Source organism: Cebus imitator, unplaced genomic scaffold (assembly GCF_001604975.1).
Source record: "Cebus imitator isolate Cc_AM_T3 unplaced genomic scaffold, Cebus_imitator-1.0 Scaffold45, whole genome shotgun sequence".
Lineage (NCBI taxonomy): Eukaryota > Metazoa > Chordata > Mammalia > Primates > Cebidae > Cebus > Cebus imitator.
Genome location: NW_016107360.1, coordinates 13,666,006 through 13,691,074, shown reverse-complemented (window position 1 = coordinate 13,691,074; position 25,069 = coordinate 13,666,006). Strand labels below are relative to the sequence as shown.

General features: G+C 42.4%; 1 protein-coding gene across 2 annotated transcripts in view; it reads right to left on the bottom strand.

Moving 5' to 3' along the window:
* Positions 1-25,069, bottom strand: part of CHN2 (chimerin 2) — a 313,846-nt gene that overhangs the window by 19,450 nt on the left and 269,327 nt on the right. For both annotated transcript variants that reach the window (XM_017527069.2, XM_017527068.2), the window contains one exon: positions 11,484-11,561. In XM_017527069.2, coding sequence (XP_017382558.1) covers positions 11,484-11,561 — 78 coding nt within the window. The remainder of the gene's footprint in view (positions 1-11,483; positions 11,562-25,069) is intronic.

Sequence of the window (25,069 nt, the reverse complement as noted above, 5' to 3'; positions counted from 1 at the left end):
CTAGGCTATATAGTATGACCTATTGCTCCCAGGCTACAGACCTCCACAGTATGGCACTGTACTAAATACTGTAGGCAACTGTAACATAATAGTAAGTGTATATGTACCTGAACGTATCTGAACATAGAAAAGGTACAATAAAAATAAACTATAAAAGATAAAAAAAATTGTACACTTACATAGGGAAGCTCCATTATAATCTTATGGGTTCACCATGATATATGTGGTTCGTTGTTGACCTAAATATTGTTATATAGCACATGACTATATTAAGAGTAGGGAGCAGAAAACAAAAGCGAGCTCATCCCCAAGCACTCAGTGTTCAAACATTCAGAGAAAACCAACGAAGTGTTCCAGAAGCCAAGAGCTGAAGAGTGTTTTAGGGAATGAATGGTCAATCATGTTGAATGCTGTTAAGAGGTCCAATAAAATAAGTACTAGTGACAAGCCTGGGCAATATAGTAAGAGCCCATCTCTCAAAAGAGTTTGAAATTTAGCTGGGCATAGTCGCACATGCCTAGAGTCCTAGCTACTCAGGAGGCTGACATGGGGGATGGCTTGAGCCCAAGAGTCCAGGGTTAAAATGAGCTATGATGGCGCCACTGTACTCCAACCTGGACAACAGACTGAGATACACATACACACACACACACACACACACACACACACACACACACGAAAAAGAAATATAGATTTAATTAAACCAACAAAAAGCAGGAAAGGAGAAAAAAAGATGCAATGGAAAAGCACAGTGAATACAGAAAAAATCCTTATACAATTCTAATCATTTTAAGTGGCTCTAATTCATCACAAAAAAGATTTTCAGATAATATTTTAAAAATCCTTTCAAGAAACCCAACCAAAACATGAAAGAAATTTTGTAAGTAAAACAGACATACCTAGCAAACTAGCCAATAGAAACCAAAAATAGAGCAAATATATATATATAATATATATATATTATATATAATATATATATATTATATATATATATGATTGGTGATAAAGATAATAGATTTATTTTTACCAGAAAGATGTAATTTTGAGCTTAAGTATGACAATATGGTCTCAAAAATATAAAGCAAAATTGAAAGACTTACAAAGAGAAATTGACAAATCCACAATCATGATTTTGATATCTTTCTCAGAAACTAGTGGATCAAATAGAAAGTTGCTATATGAATACCAAAGGGATCGCATATTGAGCAATTAAAAGAACACACACACTTTTCAAAACCACTTGGAATATTCGTACCAATTCACCACAAATTAAGCTTCAACATATACAAAAAATTGATACCATACATACCATTTTCTGAATATGATGCAATAACATTTCATATAGAGAGCCAAACCCCAGTATATTTGGTACCAGTAGTATACATTGAAAAGACAAGAAACCAAATCACACTTGTATGGATACCTGGTATATTTCAGAAGTGAAATTACAAATTAATGGTGGAAGAATGTCAGACAAATGAATTATATTCTATTTTCATCTTATTTCCACCTTTCGAGCAACTCATTATTCACTTGTGTGTTTGATTGCCTACTTTGAACTTGGCCCTGTACTAGTCCTTGGATATACAAAGGTGAAATACATCAGAGGAATAAGAACTCCCTGCACTCAAGGATCTCATTATGTACAAGAATAAACAGCCAACATAAATAATCATGTGTCAGGTGATGCAGGAGAACATGTAGAATAGCCTATGGTGGTATAATGGAGAGAATAATAAATTCTTCCTACAAGTCTAGGGAAGGGGATATTGAACAGGGCTTTGAAGGATGGATAAGAATTCACCAGCCTGGGAACGCCTGAGCAGGTGGGAAAGTGATGGTGTTGACTGGGAGCAGATGACTTGAGGAAGACATTCATAAAAGAAAAAACAGCATAACGAAAGCCCAATGAAGGGAGGCTTGGGTTATGAAAGGCATTCTTTTCTTGCAAATGATGATAAAAAAAAATAACATCACATTGTTCTTTGACACATCCTGAGTGGATGAAATAACCTCATGGCACATATCCCTTTATCTTGGGGTAAAAATGAAAATGCAATATTTAGAAATTAAGTGTGGCTACATGTTTACTACACATGGACAGAATGCATGCTGACAAAATATAAACTGGCCTATCGTTTCAGGAAAAACAGGGTAGGCTATTCACAGATTTTCCAAAATTTCACCTTTTGCCGATATTTTTAAAAATATTTGAGCACATCAGAATTGCATTTAATGATTATCACTGTCCATATTACCAACATCCTTTCCCAACAAGTCTCCCTACTGCCTTTGAGCTCACTTGTCCAGCCAAATAAATGCACAGACATCTCAAAGAGCAAGTAACGCCCAGTGTCCCCACACAGTCCCAAAGAAATAAAATGAGACTAGAGCAGAGACGCAAAGTTAAACATTATTTTAGGCCCATTGCCTCCTTTCCCTTTTGGTGATGGGCCATTGTTTATTTTCATGACCCATATATTGTTCAATTTTCTTTTGGATCCACACGGACAATCTCTAGACAGAAGGCTATACGCAAATGCTGAGGGCACGCTTTGAGCCATTTTATTTCGCTTCTACTTATTATGTCTACCCTTTCAATGAAATACACCATATCTTAAAATTCACTGGTCAGCTTTTTCCATTTTCTGAAGTTTATTGATTTGCAAGGATATCTTTTTAGAGAAAGAACATTTTGAAAACTTTAGGGCAGTAACTAAAATATTCTAGACAGGAAGAAAATACTCCAGACAGGAAGAATGTCTGTCCAAGACTATTATACTAGGCAAGGTCTGCCTGGAATTCAAAAACCACACCAAACAAAAAAGATGATATTACACGAGATAAGGTATGTTTGACAAATAGCCCAGGAATGGCTACTCAGTAAAAACAAGAGCAAGAAGAGGCATCTAGAAAGATCTCAGGCATTTAGCAAGTATCCTCAACATAGCTCTTTCTAAATGAACCGGATGTTATTTGTCTCACATCTGCTGAATCTGGAAGGCAGTATTCTCTAGTGGTTTTATACCAGATATGTTTGGCTGTGTCAGTGTAGACACCACCCAAATGTATTAGTATCAGCTCAGCCTGGGATCTAAGTGATGTTTCCAAAGAAGGAAAAAGTGCTGTTTATGATGTGCAGCAGTTGAGAATTTTTGCTTTTCTTACCAGTATACATCATGATTTCTTAGCCTTGGCACTATTCATTAACATCTTGGGCTGGAAAGTTCTTTGTTGTGGGGGGCTGCCTTGTGCACTATAGGATGATGCTTAGCAGCATCTCTGGCCTCTACCCACTAAATGCCAGTAGCGCCCCGAGCTGCGACAAATCACAACTATCTCCAGTAATCAACAAATGTCTCCTGGGGAGCGAAGTTTCCTCCATTGAGAAACACTGGTATAGACGGAAACCTTATTGCCTCATTTTTTCATTTCTATTATTCATTTTAAAAATCAGAACTTTAGTATTTTGCTTTGAAAAGGAATTTTTGGATCAGAGGCAGCGTGTTTAGCTACTTTATGTTCAGAGGAGAGCTAAAGTCCCTTCCAGCTACACATGGCTGGGTTTTGGAGGTCTAGTCTAGCCTTTGCTCAGGGCTGAGAGGCTGGCAGGCAGGCAGTTTATCCTCCATCACCCAGGTTGGCAGCACAGTCCAGGCTTCCAGATCCCTGCCAGGGACTTTCCCTGTAATTTACTGTATTTCCCACAACCATGTGACATTCATCTCATATGAGAAATTAGGTTAAACTTTGGACTCTCCCCTTTTGCAAGACCAGATCAAGTACTAACCTTGAAGTGAACCTTTTCAGATGTAAGAAAACACAGCAGAGGGGAATCACTCAATCTATGACAGAGATTCTGAGTTTCCTCTGAAAGGCAGGCCAAGCAGATGGGGCAGGAGAGCTGGGTTTCTCAACCCCAGCACCACAGATTCCTGGACTTCTCATCAGCAGCTGCCCTAGCACATTTAAGATAGGATTGCATTTCTAAAATATTGATTGCCCCAAAGCTTTCTGGAAGTCTCCCCACTGCATAAAGTAAGATATTCTCATGCTAAGTAACTTTGGTCAGGTTTATGAGCACAGCAGCACCCACATTCTTTTGAAACTTCCCTACTCAAAAACCTGGAGTGGCTTCCCATCGCCTGAGGTGACGTTTCTCAATCTCAGCCCTACTGGCGTTTAGGGCTGCGTAACTCTTTGTTGTGGTGGCCTGTCCTGGACACTTAGTAGCACACCTGGCCTTTATTGGATGCCTCTGGAGAGAGAGGAGAGACAGAGGAAGGAGGAGATAATGAAAGAAGTAGGGAGGGAAAGGAAGGAGGGAGAGGGGGAGGGAGTTAGAAGGAGAAAAAAAGAAGGGAGGGAGGGAGCAAGAGAGGGAGAAACTGGCTTCAGGTATACTCCCAGTTCCTGTTTCCACCCATCCCTAAATTCTGAGTATTCCCTGGGGGCTTTATGAGCCCATCCTGTTTAACAGTCTGTTTAGCTTAAGATAGTTTCCAGGGGTTGTATTACTTGAAAATGCGGAGTTTCTAATCATTACAATGCGGAGCAGGCTGCAGTAGGAGGCAGACAAAAACAGCGCCTTTTCATAGCATTTTGGGAGCAGAAACAACATTTTAAAAATAAAGCCATATATTTCCAAGCCTATTTACTACAGTCTCACTTTGAGTTCCTTATTTTATATTTAAGATGATGATTTTTGCCTTTCTTTTGAATTGTTTTACCCAGACGTGTTTCTGGCAAAATAGCCTTTTCTGATTATTAACTGAGAAACAAACAAACAAACGAAACAAAAAACAAGCCCCACAACCATTCTGAAGCCAATATCTGCCTGTGTCAGTTTCCAGGTGCAGTATCCAGCCGTCCCTGCTCTCCAGGCACAGAAATAGCATCAGATGGACAGAAAAGGGTGATGGACATCTAAGAGCTTGACAAGAAGGCAAGGCAGACAAAACACTGGGAATGATACAAAGGCCTGACATACTGTTATGAGGTCAAGGGGGAAGAGGAAGAGAGAGGGGCTTGCATGTGGGAAGCAAAACGTCTCCTTCCAAAGCAAATGACCACGAGACTGAGAAGAATGCAAAAATGAATGAAAGGCACAGACATCATCAAGGAACCACAAATCCAAACTGGAAGGTGGTGGTGCTGCCACATCCTGGATGGGTGTTTCAGTGAGAGCATGGGGACATATTCTCAGCCTCCTGAACTTCTAGTCCTGGCTTCCAGGATAGCTGCATGTTGAGAAGCAGCATGCTATGAGAGCACACGTGATGGGGTATGCCATAGGAACGAGGTGCTCCTGGCACGGGCTAAGTCTATCAGCAGAGTGGGGACATAAGAGAGTAAGTAAAGCAACCATTTCTTGCTATCTCCTGATAGGATGCTTTTGAAGGCACCACACAGGACAACAGGAGTGAACTGGGACAGATCCCTCCCTGCTCCCCGGCCCACCTGGTAGCACTGCAGGGTCAGCATCCCTGGCAAATGGGGTTTCAGAGCTGGCACGACACTTCCTGGTAGGGCCTCCGTCTCTCTTGTACCATCTGATGACTCTAGTACAATGAACACAAGTGCATACAACACACAAGCCACAAAAGAGGGCAAAAAGCTCAATTGTAGGTAGATACGGTCCCCTGCTTTCTGCCAACATGAATGAACAGCTTGCTGGCTGGGCCCTCTTCTAGACACTGGGGTTTCTGCAGTCAATAAAACAGATAAAAATTCCTACTCCACGAACCCTCTCTACCCGCCACCCTCCCACTGGGAGCTTCCATCTGGTAAGGGGAAGGCAGGAAAACAAACATGTAAATAGATACTGTGTCAGCTGGTGATCAGTGCTAGGGAGCAAAGGAAAGCTGGTATGGAACAGGCAGGAGGTGGAAGGGGAGTGGGGAACACACAGTGAGGGGCGTTAGAACTTTCTGGGCCTCTGCTCTCCATCCATATTCCATATGGGGAAGAAGGGTGCCCTGGAAGTGCATGGGGGGAGGGAGAGAATTTGGTAGGCAAGAGTGATGCCGATCTCCGTGCAGACTAGAGAGGCTGGGAGCGGGGGCAGCAGGCTGAGCGGGGGAAGGGCCTGCTCAGGAGCCTCTGGGGCTCCAGGGCCCAGGGTTCATCATCTTTCCACCATCCGGCCCACCTCAGCTGATGATCTAAATGTGATGGGCTCCTTTCTGTCCCCGAGGTCTCTTCTCTGCACCGTATTCTCTGCTGGCACATTTCTGACTCCAAGTTTTCTCTCCTGTTGTCTGCATAGCTCAGGTGCTCTTTCTTTTCCCTGTGTAACAGTCCTTGATCTATTTAACTACTTGGGCTTCAGCCAACTTTCCACCTCCCCAACAGTATTCCTGATTAAGACTGAGAGAACAACCACACTGCCTCTTACACAGGATCCCCAGCACCAGGGAGCCCCTCCTCTTGGAATGCTCACAGAAGCTTGTCTTTTACTCCTGTTTTTTTACACATTACTGCAGGGTCAGCTTCAGGGCACGTGTGACCTGAGCGTTTGCACAGAGCCCTGTCCTTAGCCTGCTTTAATGTGCTGCTGTCACAGTTGTAAAAGTCTAATTTTTTTAACAAGAACCTCACATTTTTTATACTGGGTCTCACACCTTACCTGTCCAGTCCTGCATAATCAATCACACATACTAGTATGAACTAATAGCTACATCATAAATCTGATTGTAAAGTGTATATATATATATACAGCTAGTGCTCGACTTACGACCACGGTTGGGACCGCGGACCGGTCGTAACACAATTTGGTCATAAGTTGAGTAGGCTATATGTACAGTTGAAATGGTGCACGCGGAGATGGTAGTGCTGCCGGAAGCTGGTCCGCACTGTCGTACGCCCAGCTGGGCAACGTTTGTGCTGCCAGATGTGGTGCAGTCGTGGCTAGCGATTGTGGTCGTAAAGTCGAATGGTCGTAAGTTGCACAGGTGATAAGTCGATCAATACCTGTATTTAGTAGTAAGTTAGCAGTGTCTATTTGCTGTGGCTGCTTCATTTTCAGAACCAGCCACAGCAAATAGACACTTCTAACTTACTACTAAAAATGGACGCCCACCAGTTATTTTAAAGCTTTTTGGTGCCTCTTTTCATGAAGAAATGCTTGGTAAAGATAAGAGACCAAGAATAACTAAATGTCATCACTTTCTATCAGAGCAATGAAGCACTGATAAGAAAAATCCATGAAAACTTTTCTTTAAAAATGTTAAAATCAGTAGCCATGGAAATTAGCAGTTGTGCTTAGACCAAAGGGTTGACACTTAGGAGCAATTAGATTACATCTAGGGACCTTTTTTTGTGGACATAAAAACCTTTACTGAAACTGTAAACTCTACCGTCACTGACAGTGCATCCTTTAGGGTGAGGCTACAGAGCCTTCCTATTGAAGGTTCCTGAAAATGTCAAATAAAGTTCCTATAATGGGTTGCATGGTATATCCCTCAAAAGGTATGTTTCACTCCTAACCCTGGGTCACTGTGCATATAACCTTATTTGGAAATAGGGTCTTTGAAGATATAATAAAGATGACATCATACTGGATTAGTATGGGTCCTAAATCCCATGGCTGGCACCCTTATAAGAAGATGACAGAGACACTCGAAGGCGGCGATATGAAGATGAAGGCAGAGATTGGAGTGGCGTGTCTACAAGTCAAAGACCTCCAGGACTGCCAGCAACCACCAGAAACCAGGAGACAGCTGCAGAGCAGTTTCTCTTTCTGAGCCTCCAGAAGAAGCCAACCCTGCCCATACCTTCATTTCAGACTTCCAGCCTTCAAAACCATGAGCAAATAAATGAGTGTTGTTTTAAATCACCAAGTTTGTGGTCATTTGTTATGACAGCTTTAGTGTAAAATACTTTTTAAAAGCTGGGGAAAAACGTGTGAAATCTAAATCTAAATCATCCATTCACTTTTTCAACAAATGAGAAACATGAACCAGTACTGGCTACAGGATAGAACACATTCAAAGAAATAGCAACCATTAGGCTTTATTCATTTTCTCTTACATATAATTAATGACAGAAGAAGAAAGGGGTGGTAGAAAAAAGGTAAAGATCAGCATGGAGAAGAGAGGGTAGAAAATAAAAAATAGAAAAAGCTAGACACAAAAATACAAGATGAGGGAGAGGCACAAAAAGATAATTATAGAGGCTAACATCAAATAAATACTAGGTGCCAGAGACCATGATAAGTGACTTGCATGTATTCTTTCAACCTCACAACACTTCCATGTGATAGATGAGGGAATTGAGGCAGAGAGAGCTGAGCTTTCTGGAAGAGCATGGCGTGGCCAGGAGTACTACTCAGGCTAAAGCCACCTCATCACTGTGCTAAGTGTGGGAGGAAGCAGGGCAAGGCAGACTGCCGCAGCTCTGGGGATGGCTGGCCTGAAGATTTTCAGAGCTCAGCTATAAGGTATTATTAGGGTGGACCATTCAAAAGAGAGCTGCTCCAGCTACAGCAGAGTGCCACTTTAGATCAACCAGATAAACAAGACGGCAGTTATAAAACGAGCTAAATAACCGAGTGGTTTTTCTCTTGACAAGCACTTTTCATTTTAGAGGGGACTCTGTTAATTTCACCATTTCTCCAACAAATACCTCTCAGTGCCTAGTAGGTACAAGTAATCCTAGGAAATCCATGCTTTACATTAGCACAAATTGCATCAGCATACAGTGTTGAAAAGTATACAATCATTGCATGCAATGAGATTCGACTATCATTTGGTTCCCAAAGCTTTTGTTCTCAGAGCTGAATTTTGCTTTGCTTAAACAAGCTTTATTGGAGAAGTAAAGGCAGTGACTGCGGGCTTTCTGAGAGAATGGAGCACAAGTTTCCAACTTAGGGAATGTTGGGGGTTTCTATTCATTCCTCTTGACAAAGTTCCTGGGCAAAGCAAAGGAAAAGGCGTTTTACCTGGGGTTATAGCCCTGACTGGGGCAAACAGTCTTGTTATGGGGTGAGGTGACAAACTCTACTGGCAGATTCGAATGTCAGGTAGGAGGCCTCTAGACAAAAGTGCAGACAGCGCCTAGCAAAGCCTATTGGCTGACAGGCATGAACATGTCATTGTTTTTTTATTGAATGCTTACTATATGCCATGTACATAGTGGCCTCAAATATCAACCTGAATTACAAATCAAGCAAGCTTCAAAATAAAGCTCATTAGAAGCTAATGTAAATAAAAAGCCAATGTAAAATTAAGGTCTGAAACACAAATTCCAAGCAGTTAGCAGGGAACTAGGATAAGAATTTTCTTCCTTTAATTAGTGCAGGCTTGTCCCTAAAAACCTGTCACTGCATTTATAGCGTGAGCCTGCTTTTTGAAGGTTCTTCCAAAGACCATGAAAAGTTTCGACATAGAGTTAGTTGCGGGTGAGGTGTGGGAAGACTGAGGGTGGAAAGGGCAAGGACGGACAGACGGGATGCCTCATCCGGTCCCTGCCACTCATTCTTAGGGACAGTGGCACCAACAGTACCATTGAATGTCACAATCAACTGTCACAGCTACTTGGGGTCTGCTAAGTTTCAAAGATGTCTATTTAAAACCTGGAAGACAAATGCTCCTGTCTGGCTGGTGTACTCCTCTTGAACAACTTGTCTATTTTGTGCCTTTTCTTCTTTCAAGAGCTGCAACAGTAAAGAGCTATTGAGTTTTTAAGCAAATATTAAAAGAGCTTCTGGTGTTTTCCAGTGATAATATATTGTGTTAGCAAAGGTACTACTTAAAAAATAAGAGTTGAATATCTTTTTGTTTTAAAATGTCTTAAGATTCTTTTTCCATTCAGGGATCTAACATGGAAAGGACTGAAATTAGTTTTGAAAGTATTAACTAAATATATGTGTGTGTTTTTAAACACAAGCTCAGACACAGAATATACATGGACAAGAGACTATGCAAACATGTTATAGTACAGCATAATTCCATTTTCTTAAAGCCAAACAAATTGGAAATTTCAAGAGGAAGGAAAAGAATTTATGAGTCCATGAAGATCCATCGTTTCATCACTAGCTGTGTATCCACAATACACAAAAAAATTCAAGGATTTCTGCTAAAAATCAGAAAAACACTTTAAGGCCAAAACAAATTAATGAGGATAAAAATGGAAAACACAGTAAAATAAAAAGTTGAGGAGGCTTTTAATGCTCCAAATTAGACCTGTCAATATTCAGTGATGGGAGAACTATGAGAAGCTTTGGCATAAAAGAGGACCTATGCAATGCAATGCAATGCAATTCTTCGCCCTAATGCTAAGTATGTCGGGCTGTATAATTCCATTCCTCAGTTCAATTATAGCTTGCAACTGCCTGAGCTGCTGGCTTTCTAAAAACAGATTCAGGGAAACAGACCAAACTAACGCCAATGTATATTTAATAGATGAGTATTTGTCCTTAAGAAGGATCCGAAAGCAGCAGAAGAAAATTAGTTTCCCTTGTCACCTCTGACAAAAGGGTTATCTAATTCCAAGAGTCACGTGGGTTACTGACCCTAAAGGAAACAGCTTTTTTTTTTTTTTTAAAAGAAGGCAATTCACATTTTGCTTCTCCTGCCTACTGTTTTCTTCCTGGATCTGCCATCTCCATTCTCCCCAACTTTCAAATGGCCAGCTCATTTTTTTGAGGTGAAACCTTTGACACTAACCTGTCCCTCCGTGCCTCAGCTGCAATTCAAGCTGGGCAACTTGGCACCAGCATCTCTTCCCACCCCTTCTTGGAAAACACATTTGGGCAAAGGAAACAGGCCATCATTTTCTGATGGTAAGCCCCTTCTACAAGTACCAGTCTGAAACGAAGATAGAGGCCTTTCCAGTTTATAAATTCACATGAGAAATTCCACTTAATAAACCCCCTCCAGGTTTCCAGATCTTTTTGTTTGGTCTGGTGAGCAGGATAAAGGCTGTGATCCAGGGCGCCTCCCGCCTCCCGCCTCCCCTGTACCCGGAGCACAAACAAGAGCTACTGGATGGCATCTCTTGTCATCATTTGATTTCACAGCTGTCTACGCATAAAGGAAAGGAGTTAGCATCACTGCTAAAACAAAAGACAAAACACAAAATGAGAAATAGGCAACTGTTTTCCCTTGCTAGGAGACAGCAGTACTCTTTACTGAGTGGAAAAGTACTGCTCAGCTCCCACCAGGACATCTGCGACCTAGCGAGGCTGGGCATGCTGTGTGTTTCTTATCTGGACCTGGGAATGCAAAGTGTCAATGGGCCCAATTCTCCAAAACGAAGTCAACATACAGATAAGGTGTTTCTAGGCATAAGCACTGAGCAGACCTTCTTTCTGAGGTCTCCACTGTGAATGTATAGAAAGCACTGGTGTGAAGCTTATAGCTAAATGTAGAAAGCAAAGGAATTCGCTGTCTCATGACTTTGCAATCAGAAACCAGATGGAAACGATACACAGTCCTCTCCACCTGGCCTTTATAACAGAAGGAATGCAGAAGCTTGCTTACCTTAAAGTTGTGTGTCTTCTCATAGTTGAAGTGGTTGTCGTTGTGTGTGAGGGCTGCCCTTCGAACCAGGGAGGAGATCTGTGAACAGGCAAAGAGTTTGAGAGGGGGCCAAAGAAAGCCGCCTTTGACACCCACCTTCACTCCCCAGGCTACAGCCAGCAGTTCTTGGCGTTTCCTGCCCTGCTTCGACTTCCGAACCACAGCACACTTTTTCTCATTTTCCAGCCACAGTTCTTGAGAGAACATAGTGCCTGGATCCCAGATCTTTCTAGTTTGCTCTGCAGAGCCCGAGAAGCCCCGTGCTGTCAGGTTTTTCGAACCGCAGCTAATGTTAGGCAGCAGATTTGAGGCAGCTGGGTCCTGTCCGCAGCAGCCTCTGGCATGTGACCTGGAAGGCCCAGTTTGAGTGATGGAGGGGGCTCGGCTTCTGAATAAGGACGGGCCTGTTTTGTGCTATTTCTTAAGGCCGACGTGTGCCTGGAACAATAGCAAACATTCATGTGCACAGCAACCCCCAGAAGCGGTATCCAGTCAGCCGCTGAGGATTCAGGAAAGCAGGGGCTGGTAGCTTGCTTTCTCCTGCCGCAGCACATTGCAAAGGAGAGGTCTCTCCTACTTACTAGCACATTTCACACTCAAATACACCAGCGTACTCCCCCACCCCAGCAAGCTCTGATGTTCAAAGGCTGAGGCTGCATCCCATTAATCTGGGGCTCTGAACCCCATCCTGGGCTGAACTCCAACAGATTAAACCTTTAAATCCTGATGACTATTTAATCTTATAGGGGTAAAGCCTATGTCTCTTTATTAAAAATCTGCCTTAGCACTTGAAAGCTTAATTTTTATTCTTACGCATGCATTAAATTGGAACAGTCTGAGCACCAAATGGGGTGTCAGAGGAGAGCAAGGCTTTTCCACTGTGAGTTCTGCAAAACTGCAGAATAAGAGGCAGGATGTCTTCCCCGAGGACATTCCCCGAGCTCTCCTCTCCTTCCTGCACTATTAAACTCTGCTCAGACCCACAAAGACAAGACAATATTCCTCACCTAAAATCAAGACATCGTAGTTGCTTTTCTTTTAAACAAAACATCTTCCATGTTCATTCTGTTAGTGCCCAAGCCTATAAAAAGTGCCCTCTTGGCTCTTAAAAGCATCATCTGTTTCATGGTCTCTCAAGACCATAATTCTTTGGTCCTAGGTCTCCCCATGAAAAGCAGCAGGGAAATCCTGATGTCTTGGGAGTACTCCTGACTCACTGGTGAGCTTGAATGCAGCTAATGCCCGACAGTAAAGTTAATGCTTTAGGAACTAGAAAACAAGAACTAGATAAGTAGGCCTTTATGTAGGGGGGGCAGTCCTGTCCTCAAACAGAGCCCCACGCTCCAGCCCCTGCAAGTAGCCTTGCGAAGGGTAACCAAAGATCACTCCTTCCCTCGCATAATTCTTTATTCCGAGTAATCACCATTTAACTTGGTTCAGAAGTTCATCCTCCCATTTAATCCTCTTGTTACCTTCAACAATAACAGCCAATTTTTATGTTATGCTATTGAGCACAATAACTTAGGCTGTGTCAGAGGATGTTAGAATGTGTCAAATGCACTTAACTCATTTAATCTGCAGCATATGGGTGTGAGGAGCAAGATTCTTATTACCAATTCTTTTGGATGAAGAGATTGAGGCACTGAGAGGTAAAGTAATTTGCCCAAGGACATGCAGCCTGGTTTAAGTGGCAGAACCAGGACTAGAACACAAAGCATCTGTGTCCAGCGCCCATGCTCTTCAACTGTGTCCCGCTGCCTCGGTACACCCATGTGCTGGCGTATCCTGCCATCAGTCCTGACAAATGCTTTATCTAAGATATTGGTTGAGTCTGGCCTCTCCCTACCATTCTTTCCCCATATAACTCAGGCCCTTGATATCTCTCCAGTCCACCTTACACATAGCTGCATGACAACCTTCCTAATCCGCCCACGCTTCTCCATGGCTTAACTGTGTCCTGGCATTGCTGGTTTTTCATGAGCTGATCCTAATATCCCCAGCTCACCCTCTTTTCCTATACTCTTCTTTAAAAATCCTACAAAATCTCTTCTGTGACATACTTAACTGCTCACCTTGGTAGCTTGCTCTGTTCTTTAGACTATTCTAGCATCCTTTCAACAGATCTACATTTTCATCAACATCTGCATCCTAACTCAAATGCTACCCTTTCCGAAAGGACTTCCCCAAACTCTCCATTGAAGGCCAGCTGTGTCCTCTGAAATCCCATAGTGTTTTATCCACATTTTTCTGAATGTACTTGTCACTTTCTGTCTTGTATTATAGTGACTATAACAGCTCTTACCCCTGCCATACTGAGAACTCACTGTGACACGCTCTATGCCTAATTCACTTTTGTTTCCCACTACGAAAGTGTCTAATAAGAGTCCTTGCCACAGTAGACACTGAATAAGTACAAGTTGCTAGAAAGCACATGTACATATAGGAAGCCAACGTTGTGGAAGAAGGCTCCTCTGTCCCTCCTGTGACCACCCATCCACTGCCTTGGCTCCCAAAGTCAAGGTTCACTCCAGGGGTCTACCCTCCTAATGGGCTTCACCAGGCTCCTTGGCCCTTCTTCCTGTTGTCTGATTCTGAAGGACAGCTGCAATGGTGGGGGTTAAGTGACGGCTTGGCATCCCTTTGAAGGGCTTCCTATTCTTAGTCTACAGGTAAAAAGATAGAGAGAAGCAAAAAGGGATTCTTTCCCAGCCTTCACTGCTAGCAAAGCAGGAGAAACCTTTTGACAGTGAGTCATTTGTGTAAGAGCAAATTCTGTGACGTGGATTGGACTAATGACATGAATGTACTAGTTTTAGAATCCGATAAAATAACTATTTACATGGAAAGTGGGCAAAAGAATCTCCTCCTTTTGGTCTGTGGGTGGTTGAATACAATGAGATTTAACATTTTCTCATGTCTGTGCTTGTACGTATAACAAGTAATTTTAATTTCCATTTGTGACAGTGATTCCTTTTTCAGATATTGATTCAATAGAATTTACCCAAACACAGGACACATTCAGACAAGTGAAGGAACCACACACTGTTCCCTTAGGATGCTTCTTTACAGGGAGCAGGCATTACTGTGAGCAGTGTGGGTGACCTCAGATCACCCTCTTATTAAGGGAAAACTGATTACAGTAATGTCTTGGTGAAAACTTCCCTCTGAAATAACCCCATCACATAGAGCTCTTCTTCAGCTCAGCTCCTCAAAGGCAGCTCCTTGTCTTCTTTTATATGCTCCACAATGTCTAATACTCTCTATACGCAGTGAACATTTAATACATTTGCTGACTGTCTTCTAACAAAAAATTCTATCTGACCTATTTTAATATATACATTCATGAGATGAAGCACATTTCCCTCCACACACTGTCTGAACCAGGGATGCTCAAAGGAAGCACTGCTCTTTTGGGCCAGGTCATCTTTGGCCATGGAGGCTGTCCTGTACATTGCAGGACGTTCAGTGGCATTTTTTGCCTCTATTCACTAGATGCCAGTAGAGCCCCTTCCCCCAATTATGATAATAAAAAATGTCTCCAGACATGGCCAAATATTCCCTTGGAAGCAATGCTGTCTCCAGTTGAGAATACTGGGCTACATTAATAACATAAATATTAATATTTATATCATGCTATGTGCCAGATATACTCAGTGCTCTGTCTCCAAAATTATATATATATATATATATATATATATATATATATGGTTATATATTACACACACACACACACACGCACACATTTTTTTGAGACAGAGTCTCGCTCTGTCACCCAGGCTGGAGTGCAGTGGCGTAATCTCAGCTCACTGCAACCTCCACCTCCCAGGTTCAAGTGATTCTCCTCAGACTCCCGAATACCTGCGACTACAGGCATGTGTCACTGTGCCCAGCTAATTTTTATATCAGTAGAGACAGGGTTTTACCATGTTGGCCAGACTGGTTTCAAACTGCTGACTGCAAGTGATTCACCCACCTCAGTCCCCCAAAATGCTGGGATTACAAGTGTGAGCCACAGCACCTGGCCCACTTTTCATAATTTGACTCATTTAAGAGTTAAACCCTATGGGGTAGGTACTGCTATAATTATCCTTATTTTACAGATGAGGAAATAAAAGCTGAGCGTTTAAGTGACTTGCACGTGGCCACATAGATGGGAAGTGGTAGAATATGGGCCCAACTCAGTCCATCTTTCCCCAAAGCCCCGAAGAACAAGTTTCTTTCTAGTACACATAACATAAAATTTATCATTTTCACTATTTAAAAATGTAAAATCCAGTGGCACTTAAGGCATTTACAATGTTATACAACGATCACCACTCCCTAGGTCCAGAACATTTCATCACCCCAAAATGAAACCCTGTACCCATCGGTACTCACTTCTCATTCTCTTCTTCTCCCGGCCTCTGGCAAACACCAGTCTGTTTTCTTTCTCTATGAATTTGCCTATTTTGGATATTTTGTATAAAGGGAATCACACAATATGTGGCTTTTTATATCCGGCTGCTTCTTTTTCTTTGGATATTTCACTTAGCACGATTCAAGGTTCATTTTTGCTGTGGCATGTATCAGGACTTCACTCATTTTTATTGCTGAATAACAACCCATTGCATGGATATACCACATTTCATTTCCATTCGTTAGTTGATGGACATTTAGACTGTTTTCACCTTTTGACTAATTGTGAACAGTGCTACTAAGATATCCTCATGCAGGTTTTGTTTGAACACTTGTTTTCCATTATTTTGGGTATACACTAAATCTATGCTTTGAAATACTGTTCAAACTATCTCTCATTCTCGTAATACCTACATTAAAAAATATGCTGTGGTCGAATGCTTAAATTACTCTCTTCCCTGTTGCTATCCTGTTAATGACTAGCAGGTCTGATGTCCCCTGGACTGGTTTTTAAAGAGGAGACTTTAGTTTTCCATGAGCCCACTGTGAAAGCAAGTATTACTTAAGATACTTCTGGAAGTAGGTGGGGCTATAAATAAATGTTGACATAAGCTCACCACTTCCCCTTTCCTTCTTTTTTTTGATGAATAAAGGTTGGGATTCTATTTTCTAAGGCCTCTCACTGTTTTTCTTTCTCTCTACAATTAGGATCCTGGATCCAAGAAGGAACCAAGTAAGGAGAAGGCAATGGGAGGTTGTCAGATAAAGACAGGGAGGAAAGGTGGGTCAATGGGCAGGAAGACCTGGGAAAATGGAGTCCTTTGGGGTGTCTGTGGACATGTAAAGTGCCCAGGAAAAAGGAACGGTAGGAGAAAGATTAACATCCCTCTTGCTACGCTGGCTTAATAACCTAGCATCATAAGCCCAGAAGGGATCTTAGAAGTTCATCTAATCAACGGCTCCTCCTCCACCTGGCTTCAGGCAGGGCCACCTCTCAGCCTCTAGGGACCACAGCAGTGTGCTTTATCAGTACCCATTTCTATAGAAGGTGATTTGCCACCAATCCACAATCTTTCCAAAAACTTCAAGTAAATTCCAGTGCTACCTTTTAAGGAGCTCATTGAAAATGTCATCATTAGTCCCTCAATGTCTCCCTCTATTCCAGCCACAGTGTCTGTGCTGCTGAGAGCTCCACAGTTGTTTCTTGAATCTGAATCTTCCTTAGGTATTGACTGCCTGAGCTATACTCCTATTCCAAATACTGCCCTGCTGTTGCAGCCTTCTCTGCTTCGTGGCAGTACAGGAAATGAAAATCAATATTACTAATGATGATGAGGGTGTGGTGAGGAGAGTTCTCTAATATCCCATTGGTGTTTGTGTGAACTGGTCTGTGTCTGGAAAAAAAAAAGTTGGAGATGGATCAAAAGCCTGGAAAAGTTCACATGCACAGATCCAATTACCCTATTCCTAGGATTCCCTTGAAAAGGTCTCCAGACTAAGATTTAGACAGATATATAGAGAGATACAGATATTCATCAAAACAATATCAAGAAATGTGACAAAGCCTAAACACTCAATATAGGGGAAAAGTTAAATAAATTATGGCATACGAATGTAACGGAGTATGACGTAGACATTAACAAGGATGATTAAAAGAACACTTAATGATGAGAAGATTTGCCCCTGATATAATGTTAGGTGAGAAGTAGGCTCCTGAGCCATCTATAGTATGATTCCCAGATTTGTAAGTAGGCGTACACAGAAAGTATCAGAAGAAAACACACCAAAATACATTCAACACACCAAACTGCCGTAGATTAGCAGCAGTTATCTCTAGGTGGAGAAATTTTAACTGACATTTCTTTTCTTCTATATTCTTTTCTGCATTTTTTGAGTTTCCTACAATGACTATGTTCTTATTCTATTATATAAAAATGATTTTTAAACTATATTATACAACTTTTATTAGATTTATCATGCATGGATGATCAATTCTTAACCATTGAGCTTGTCTAATCCCACTTCCTCTTTTTACAGGGGAAGAGACCAAGGGCCAGAGAGGTTCTGTGACTGCCTCTCATCACAGAGCGACTCTACAACTAGATCTGGAAGCAGATCCAGACTCCGGCTTCTTCTGCCTCACACCTATAGGCATCAGAACCCGGAGGGCTTGTTAATACAGGCCAAACCCCAGATTTTCTGGTTCAGTTACTATGAGATCAGGCCAAAGAATCTGCATTTCTGATCAGTTTACAGGTGATGCTGATGTTGCTGGTATCGGTACATTTTGAGGACCCCTGTTTTATCTTTTCACTGAACCTGTGGGTCCCTTGCCTGATAATTAGAACACACACACACACACACACACACACACACACCACACACACACACACATACATCACAAAACATGCTCAAGCTCTACCTCTACCCAGTTAAATCCAAATTTCTGGAGATGGGGCCTAGGCTCTAGAAATTCTCCAAGAGACTGTAATGTGCTCTTAGAATTGAGAGTGACCACACTAATCTCAACTGCTTCCGTTCAAGGAGATTGTTAGAAAAGATGAAAGTATGAACATAGTTAGTGCTATTGACTAAATTCCCTCCAAAGAAATTAACATAGTTTCATACATAAAATGTGATCATGTTTCTGCTCATGCTCACCCCATACCCACCTCCCATCATGCCACTTAAAACCTCCAGAGACTAATTAAGGCAAAGGCAAAAATCTATATCATGCCCTGCAGGGGCTTGTGGGGTCTGGGCCCTGCCACCTTTCCAGCCTCGCCTGCCACCACTTTCTTGCTGTTACCCTGAGAATGTATACATACACCTATTAGTATGATTTTAAAATTATGCCCTAGGGCCCTCACTAGCCTGCTAGCCTTATGAAACAGGCCCAGAATCAGGTCTCCTGAGGTTCTTCCCATGGAAATCCCTGGCACTCCATGTGTGGCAGATTGGGGGTGATGGCTGCCCACAGCCCACTGACACAAAGACTCATTCCTCCTCTCTGTTCCTAGAGGAATTTTACAAACATCCAAAGCTTAAAAGTTATTTCTAACCTACCTATAGTTGTTTTATTAACCCTGTCTCTGGTGACTAGCATGATGCCAACGTTGGCTTGACACTTGACGCTCAGGAAAGTTTTGTTGCAGGAAAAGTAAACATGCTCATTTATCAGCAGCCCCCTGTCTTCCTTTCGTTCCATCAGAAATGATTTCGACTTCTATGAAGAGTTAGCATGCTCTCTTTTTTCCCTTGGGCCATTGGCTCATTCCCTGCACACATGTCTGGGGTGCTGGGGTTGGGCGACAGCCCTGGGTGTCCCATTATTTCCCCAAAGCCACAAAATGTTAAATTCTGCCTGAATCCAGGGACACTCAGCAAAATGCTGCAGCCATTCGCTCAGCCCTGGATGGTGTGGGAAATCTACATTTTCCTTTGTTTTCATGCTCTGTGGGTCATACTGAAATACTTTCAATGGTTGGTTAGTGGTATACTAAATGTATGCCTACTACCTATTTCTGTGTCTAATATGGGTGTGTGTGTGTATATTAATACCTGTGTGTATATATACGTGTGTGTGTGTGTGTGTGTGTGTGTGTGTGTGTATGTATTTTTTTTTTGAAGGGCTTCTACGGGGATTTCATGGGGACTGGTGGATAAAGAGGCTGATATTCATTCTCGTTTTTGCTGTGGCATTGTAGATCTGGTTCTCTATTCTTTTTGGGAAGAGAAAAAATACTAGAAATGCTAAGTGAAATAAGCCCCAATTGCCTAATGATAATCAAAGGAGTGGTTTTCTTTTATCGACACTACTAAACCCAGCCTGCTTGATCCTATGGACTTTGAACCTTCTCACATACTGCCAAATGAATCATCCTTGCTCTTCTAAGAACTGCCCTGTGTTTGTTATATTCTGTGCTTGTGGTTTTCAATCTCAAAAGAGGAGGAAGACAACAAAGACATAACTAAACATAAACAGGTTCCCATGGCTGCCAAAGAAATGAGACAGTCCATGGTGGAGCCCACCGACATTCCTGTAATGGGGCTAGTTCAAGCTGTGTAGTCCTGGTTTTGAGGCCATTTAAGCATCAGGTGTCAACGATTGACCTGGCTCAGTCTTAAAACTGCTGCTGATCTCCAAATCTGCGGCAGGGTTCTTTGTCTCTGATGGCACACCATGTCCAGCTGCCATGCCAATTATTCTCCAGGGACAGATGGCTACTCTCGATGTGAGAGACACACAAAAGTGCCAAAGGAATGGTCTCAATGCTCCTCCTAGAATGCAATTCACTTCATTCAAAACAGTCACCATTTACCCAAACTGAAGGGCTTGTACGTGCTCTGAAAGGGACCAAAGTACCTTGTTTAGCTGCAAATAAATAACCTGATGCTTCTTGGGTTGGTTGATTGTGCAACGCTACAGATGCTCTCCTTCCCACATAATACCACCAGCTGTTCTGCTGAGACTGATGTCAAAAATTGTGGCAAATCACTGATGTTTCCCACAGACATTTTTTAGATGTAGAAATAAAAGATACTCCACCTCACAGAGGAAGACTTTGGGTTGCGTTAAGCATCTGGCACATTTCAACACGTCATTGTTATTATTTGCTTTTTTGTTTTGTTTTTGCATGCAGTTTTTGAGAGTCAATATGAACAACATGTTTAAACATCAGAGTGTAGTAATCTGTTTCCTTAAATAACAACTTTAAAAGTCTTAGTCCAGTTTCCCCAATGCTAAACTTTAGAAAGTATGGTAGGGTTATTCTTGAAAGAATGGAACATCCATTAAATCAAACTCCTTAAAGTTTTTGTAAAGTTAAGATCCAAGTAAATAGTGTAAAACCTAAGGGAGAAGCAGCTATCACGAAGTTGCCAGCTACAATTTTCCTTCTTGCCCTAGATGACTTTCTTCTCATAGTCCATATTCATCTCCTTTTCCTTGCTGATCTATGACTCCACTCCCCACTTCTGGCCAAAGAAGTAAGTGCCCCAAATGACTGACATGTGGGTTTTACTACAAAAGTCAAGACACTCAATTTCTGGCTTACGGCATTGAACTGCTGTATGGACGTTGGGTGTATTTCTCAAACTCTGCTCACTCAGTGGAGCCTGAGAAATCGCTGTCAAAGGCCAGACATTTGCTAAATTGCATTTGCTTGTCCACCACTTTCTCGACCACGTTATGGCAATTTGCAAAGCGGCACTCCAGAATGTGCCAAACGTAGCCCCCAACTGCTCTTTTACCAGGTTGTTCAGTCAGCAGTTGGAGTAAGGTGCACTTTTATCTACAGAAAAAAAACCCAAAAAACAAATTAACCAGTTGTTTTCTGCATGCGAACTGTCCCATGTTAAAAACATACCAAGACACCTATTAGACACGTTTTCAAAATTTCACAAATAAAAATATCTCCAATCCCTTACTGTGCTTTTTACGGTGAACAATCACCCAAACAAAATAGTCCTTGACGCCACTCACAGCTGTGCAGCTGATACTGCTCAATATAGTTCCTGGGGATATTTAAGAACACAGTAGTCCTGAAACACGGATGCTGACACATTCCAAAGATAATCAAAGTTTATTTCTGGTCTCCTGTATGAGTGGTGGCTGGGATTTCCAAAATCTACAATTGGTCCTTATATTTGTGTTTGGGAAGACTAGCTCTTCCAAGCATATGGCCATGTTGTCCCTTCCCAGATGGAATGTCAGAATACGTGTGATCACGCAGACACCTCTCAAGCCAGTGCCTACTCTGGAAGAGAGACTGTCATGCTAATGAGCAAGTGTAAATATTCCAGGGGAAGACAGTTCGGTCTGAAATGACCACATGCAATCTGGCCTATGCTCTGTTTCAATGCAATACAATTATTCTTGGAAATGATGCAAGCATAGCTCCTGTCTGCCTGCCTTCCCTCCCTCCCTTCCTCCTTCCGTTCTTCCTCTCTTCATTCCTTATTTCAGCAAATAATTATCGAGCATCTATTATTTATCAGACATTGTATTAGGTCAGTGAGATAGAACAGGGAACAACTACTCTTAGTAGACAACAAACAGAACTAAGATGTACATTGTATATTCTTTTAGAAAGTGTTGAGAGTGATGAAGAAAAACAAAGCAAGAACACAAGATAGGAAGTGGTGGAGAGGGAGGTTACAAATTAAATCAAGGTGGTCAGAAGAGATCTCATGAGGTGACATTTGGAAATTTGGGCAAATAGTGGCAGGAGGTAATAGGTGAGCCATGCTGATATCTGGAGAAAGAACATTCCAGGCAGAGGGTAGAGCACATGCAAGACCATGAGACAGGAGAAATCATGGTAGGCTCAAGAAATAGCAAAGATCAAGAATGGCTAGAGTGGTGGCTGCTAGAAGGCGAGGTAAGGGACCTAGGGCTTTCTGGGAGAGATGGGACTCCTGCTTTCACCCTGAGTGACGTGAGCAGCCACCTCAGAGTTTTGAACAGAGCCGTGGTATGATCTGAATGACTTTACAAAAGCATTGCTCTGCCTGCTAAGTTGATGACAGTAGGAGGGCTAGGGTACATGCAGGGACATCAGTTAAACACTATTGCAGAAACCCAGCTAAAGGACAGACAGTGGCTTAGACAGGGGTGGGAGCACTGGAGGTGATAAGGAATGGCCAGAATCTGGATATTGTTTCAAGGTAAAGTCTACAGGATTAGCTGGCAGGTTGGATGTGAAGTGCACACACAAAAAAGAAATCTGGGATAATGGTGCAGTTTTGGGCCTGAGCAAGTAGATAGATGAAATTTCCATCAAATTCCATGAAGAAGACTCCAGGAGGAGCAAGAGTTAAATAGAAGGCCAGATGCTCCATTTTGGGTATAGGAACATTGAGTCATTTGGACTTATAAGCCGGGGGTTCCTAAAGAGACAGTTGGCCAGAGATCTACTTCTGGGTAGATGGATTTTAGAGGAAGAGAGTTAGTGAAGATAGAGAACAGCAGAGACCCCAGGACTACGTTCTGGGACACTCCAACCATTAAGAGATCAAAAAATTGAGAAAGAACTACTCAAAGAGAAAGATAAGGAAAGCCAAGTGGCTAACACTCATGGGATAGGTATGATGGGGTGTGAGAAAGGACAGCAGGGGTTAGCAATCTGACAGTAAGTGATCACCTTGACATGAGCAGCTTCCAGGAGCAGTTGGGGGAATCTGATTGCACATGCGGTAAGAATGGGAGAAGAAGGCAGGTGCAGTAGCTCACACCTGTTATCCCAGCACTTTGGGAGGGCAAAGTGGGCGGATCTTGAGGTCAGGAGTTCGAGACCAGCCTGGCCAACATGGTGAAACCCTGTCTCTACTAAAAATACAAACATCAGCTGGGTGTGGTGGTGGGCGTCTGTAATCCCAGCTACTCCAGAGGCTGAGGCAAGAGAATCGCTTGAACCCACGAGGCAGAGGTTGCAGTGAGCTGAGACGGCACCATTTCACTCCAGCAACAGAGCAAGACTCCATCTCAAAATAATAATAATAATAAAATAAAAGAATGGAAGAAGAGCACTTGGATCAGAGACTACTGTACAGCCAGTCCTGGGGAGTACCGGGGAGCCAAGTGCTGCAGTAAAAAGAGTGGGAACAGGCGGGATCCAGAGAGCTGGCCTGTTTCTCCTTTTAAGAAAGGAAGAAAGCTACTGGGATTTTCCTTGTCCATCATAAAACCACAGCCCAAACAATAAAGACTCTGACTCCATTTTTATTGTTTGATTGCTGATTGATTGCAAGCCAAGAACAAGGCTAATGCACTCCCTCCCTCGGTGTTGGTGGAAGTTCAAACTATGCAACCCCTGCTAGCCTGAGAAGTCTCACCCAGCTTCACCTCCTAACCACCACAGAACCCTACGCCAATTCTCCCTCACAGCTCTCTCAGGCCATTTTTTGGACATGCCTGGGGGTCAGTCTTGCTTCCCCAAGAAAGTCTCATTATGGAGGAACAATAAAACTTTGCACATCCTTTTGGTGGGTATATGACATCATTAATCTCAACACTAAACCAAATTTTGGGTGGTAGGGTGGGTAGGGGAGTCCATCTGGCTTCTGTGAAGCTGACATGGCAGCCCATTGGAGCTGAAAAGCACCTGAGATATGATCTATACCTCCTTCTGCTCCCTGACATGTTATCAATTTTTAGAACCCAGGGCACATGCTGCAAAGACATAATATTCTTTTGTGAAGCTATGCCTCTGCCCACATGGTCCTTACCACTTAAAACACAGTGGTAGATTCTAAGTCTTATTAGAATCGTATCAACAACAAAATAATAAAAAAAAAACCCCAACAATTATTGAGCTCATGTTGTGCCAGGCACGTTAACCATTTTCTCATTTATCTGCATGACTGTCCTATGCCACTGGTATTATTACCCTCATTTCAGATATGAGGAAGTGGAGCCTAAGAGACTCCTCACTATGCAAGCTTTCACAGCTAATAATTAGGATCTGAACCCAGAGCAGGCTGCTTCCAGAGTTCACTCTCTAAAACTTCAACTGATTTTGCCTCCACGTATCTGTCCCCCATTAGGGTGTAATATCCTGAGAAAGAACCCTGGACTTCATTTTCTAGTCTCTTTGGTACCAAGAACCATAAAAAACACTTAGCAAAGGGTTATGGACACATGTGTGTGCCTACAAATCTCCTGCTGATTTGCTCAGGCTGTCACAGCCAGTTAGTTATAGAGTCAGGACAGAAAGGTCCTTGAACTGAAGGACCAAGTTCCTTCCCCTATGCAACAACAAATCTGATCAATATCCATGCTCTCCCACAATGCACAAGTTAAACAACATCCCCTCCCCCACTCGCTACAGAGAAACATGCATATCGAACACAGGCAGGAAACTGCCAGAGAGTGTACTTTGTTAAAATCATATTAGGAAGTCATTTGGCCATGTATATCGAGAGTTTCAAAATATTAATATCCTTTAAGATTCGGTAACTCAATTTCTAAGAATCTAGCCTAAGGAGATTGTTTATAGCAACATGATTTCTAATGTGAAAAATGGAATATATTGTGCAAGCTCTAACATTAGGAAATTGCTAGGTACATAGGACACACATACGACAGTAAGAGTGATGCTTGTGAAGAGTGTACAGTAACATGGATGTGTATGCTTCATGAAAAAAACAGA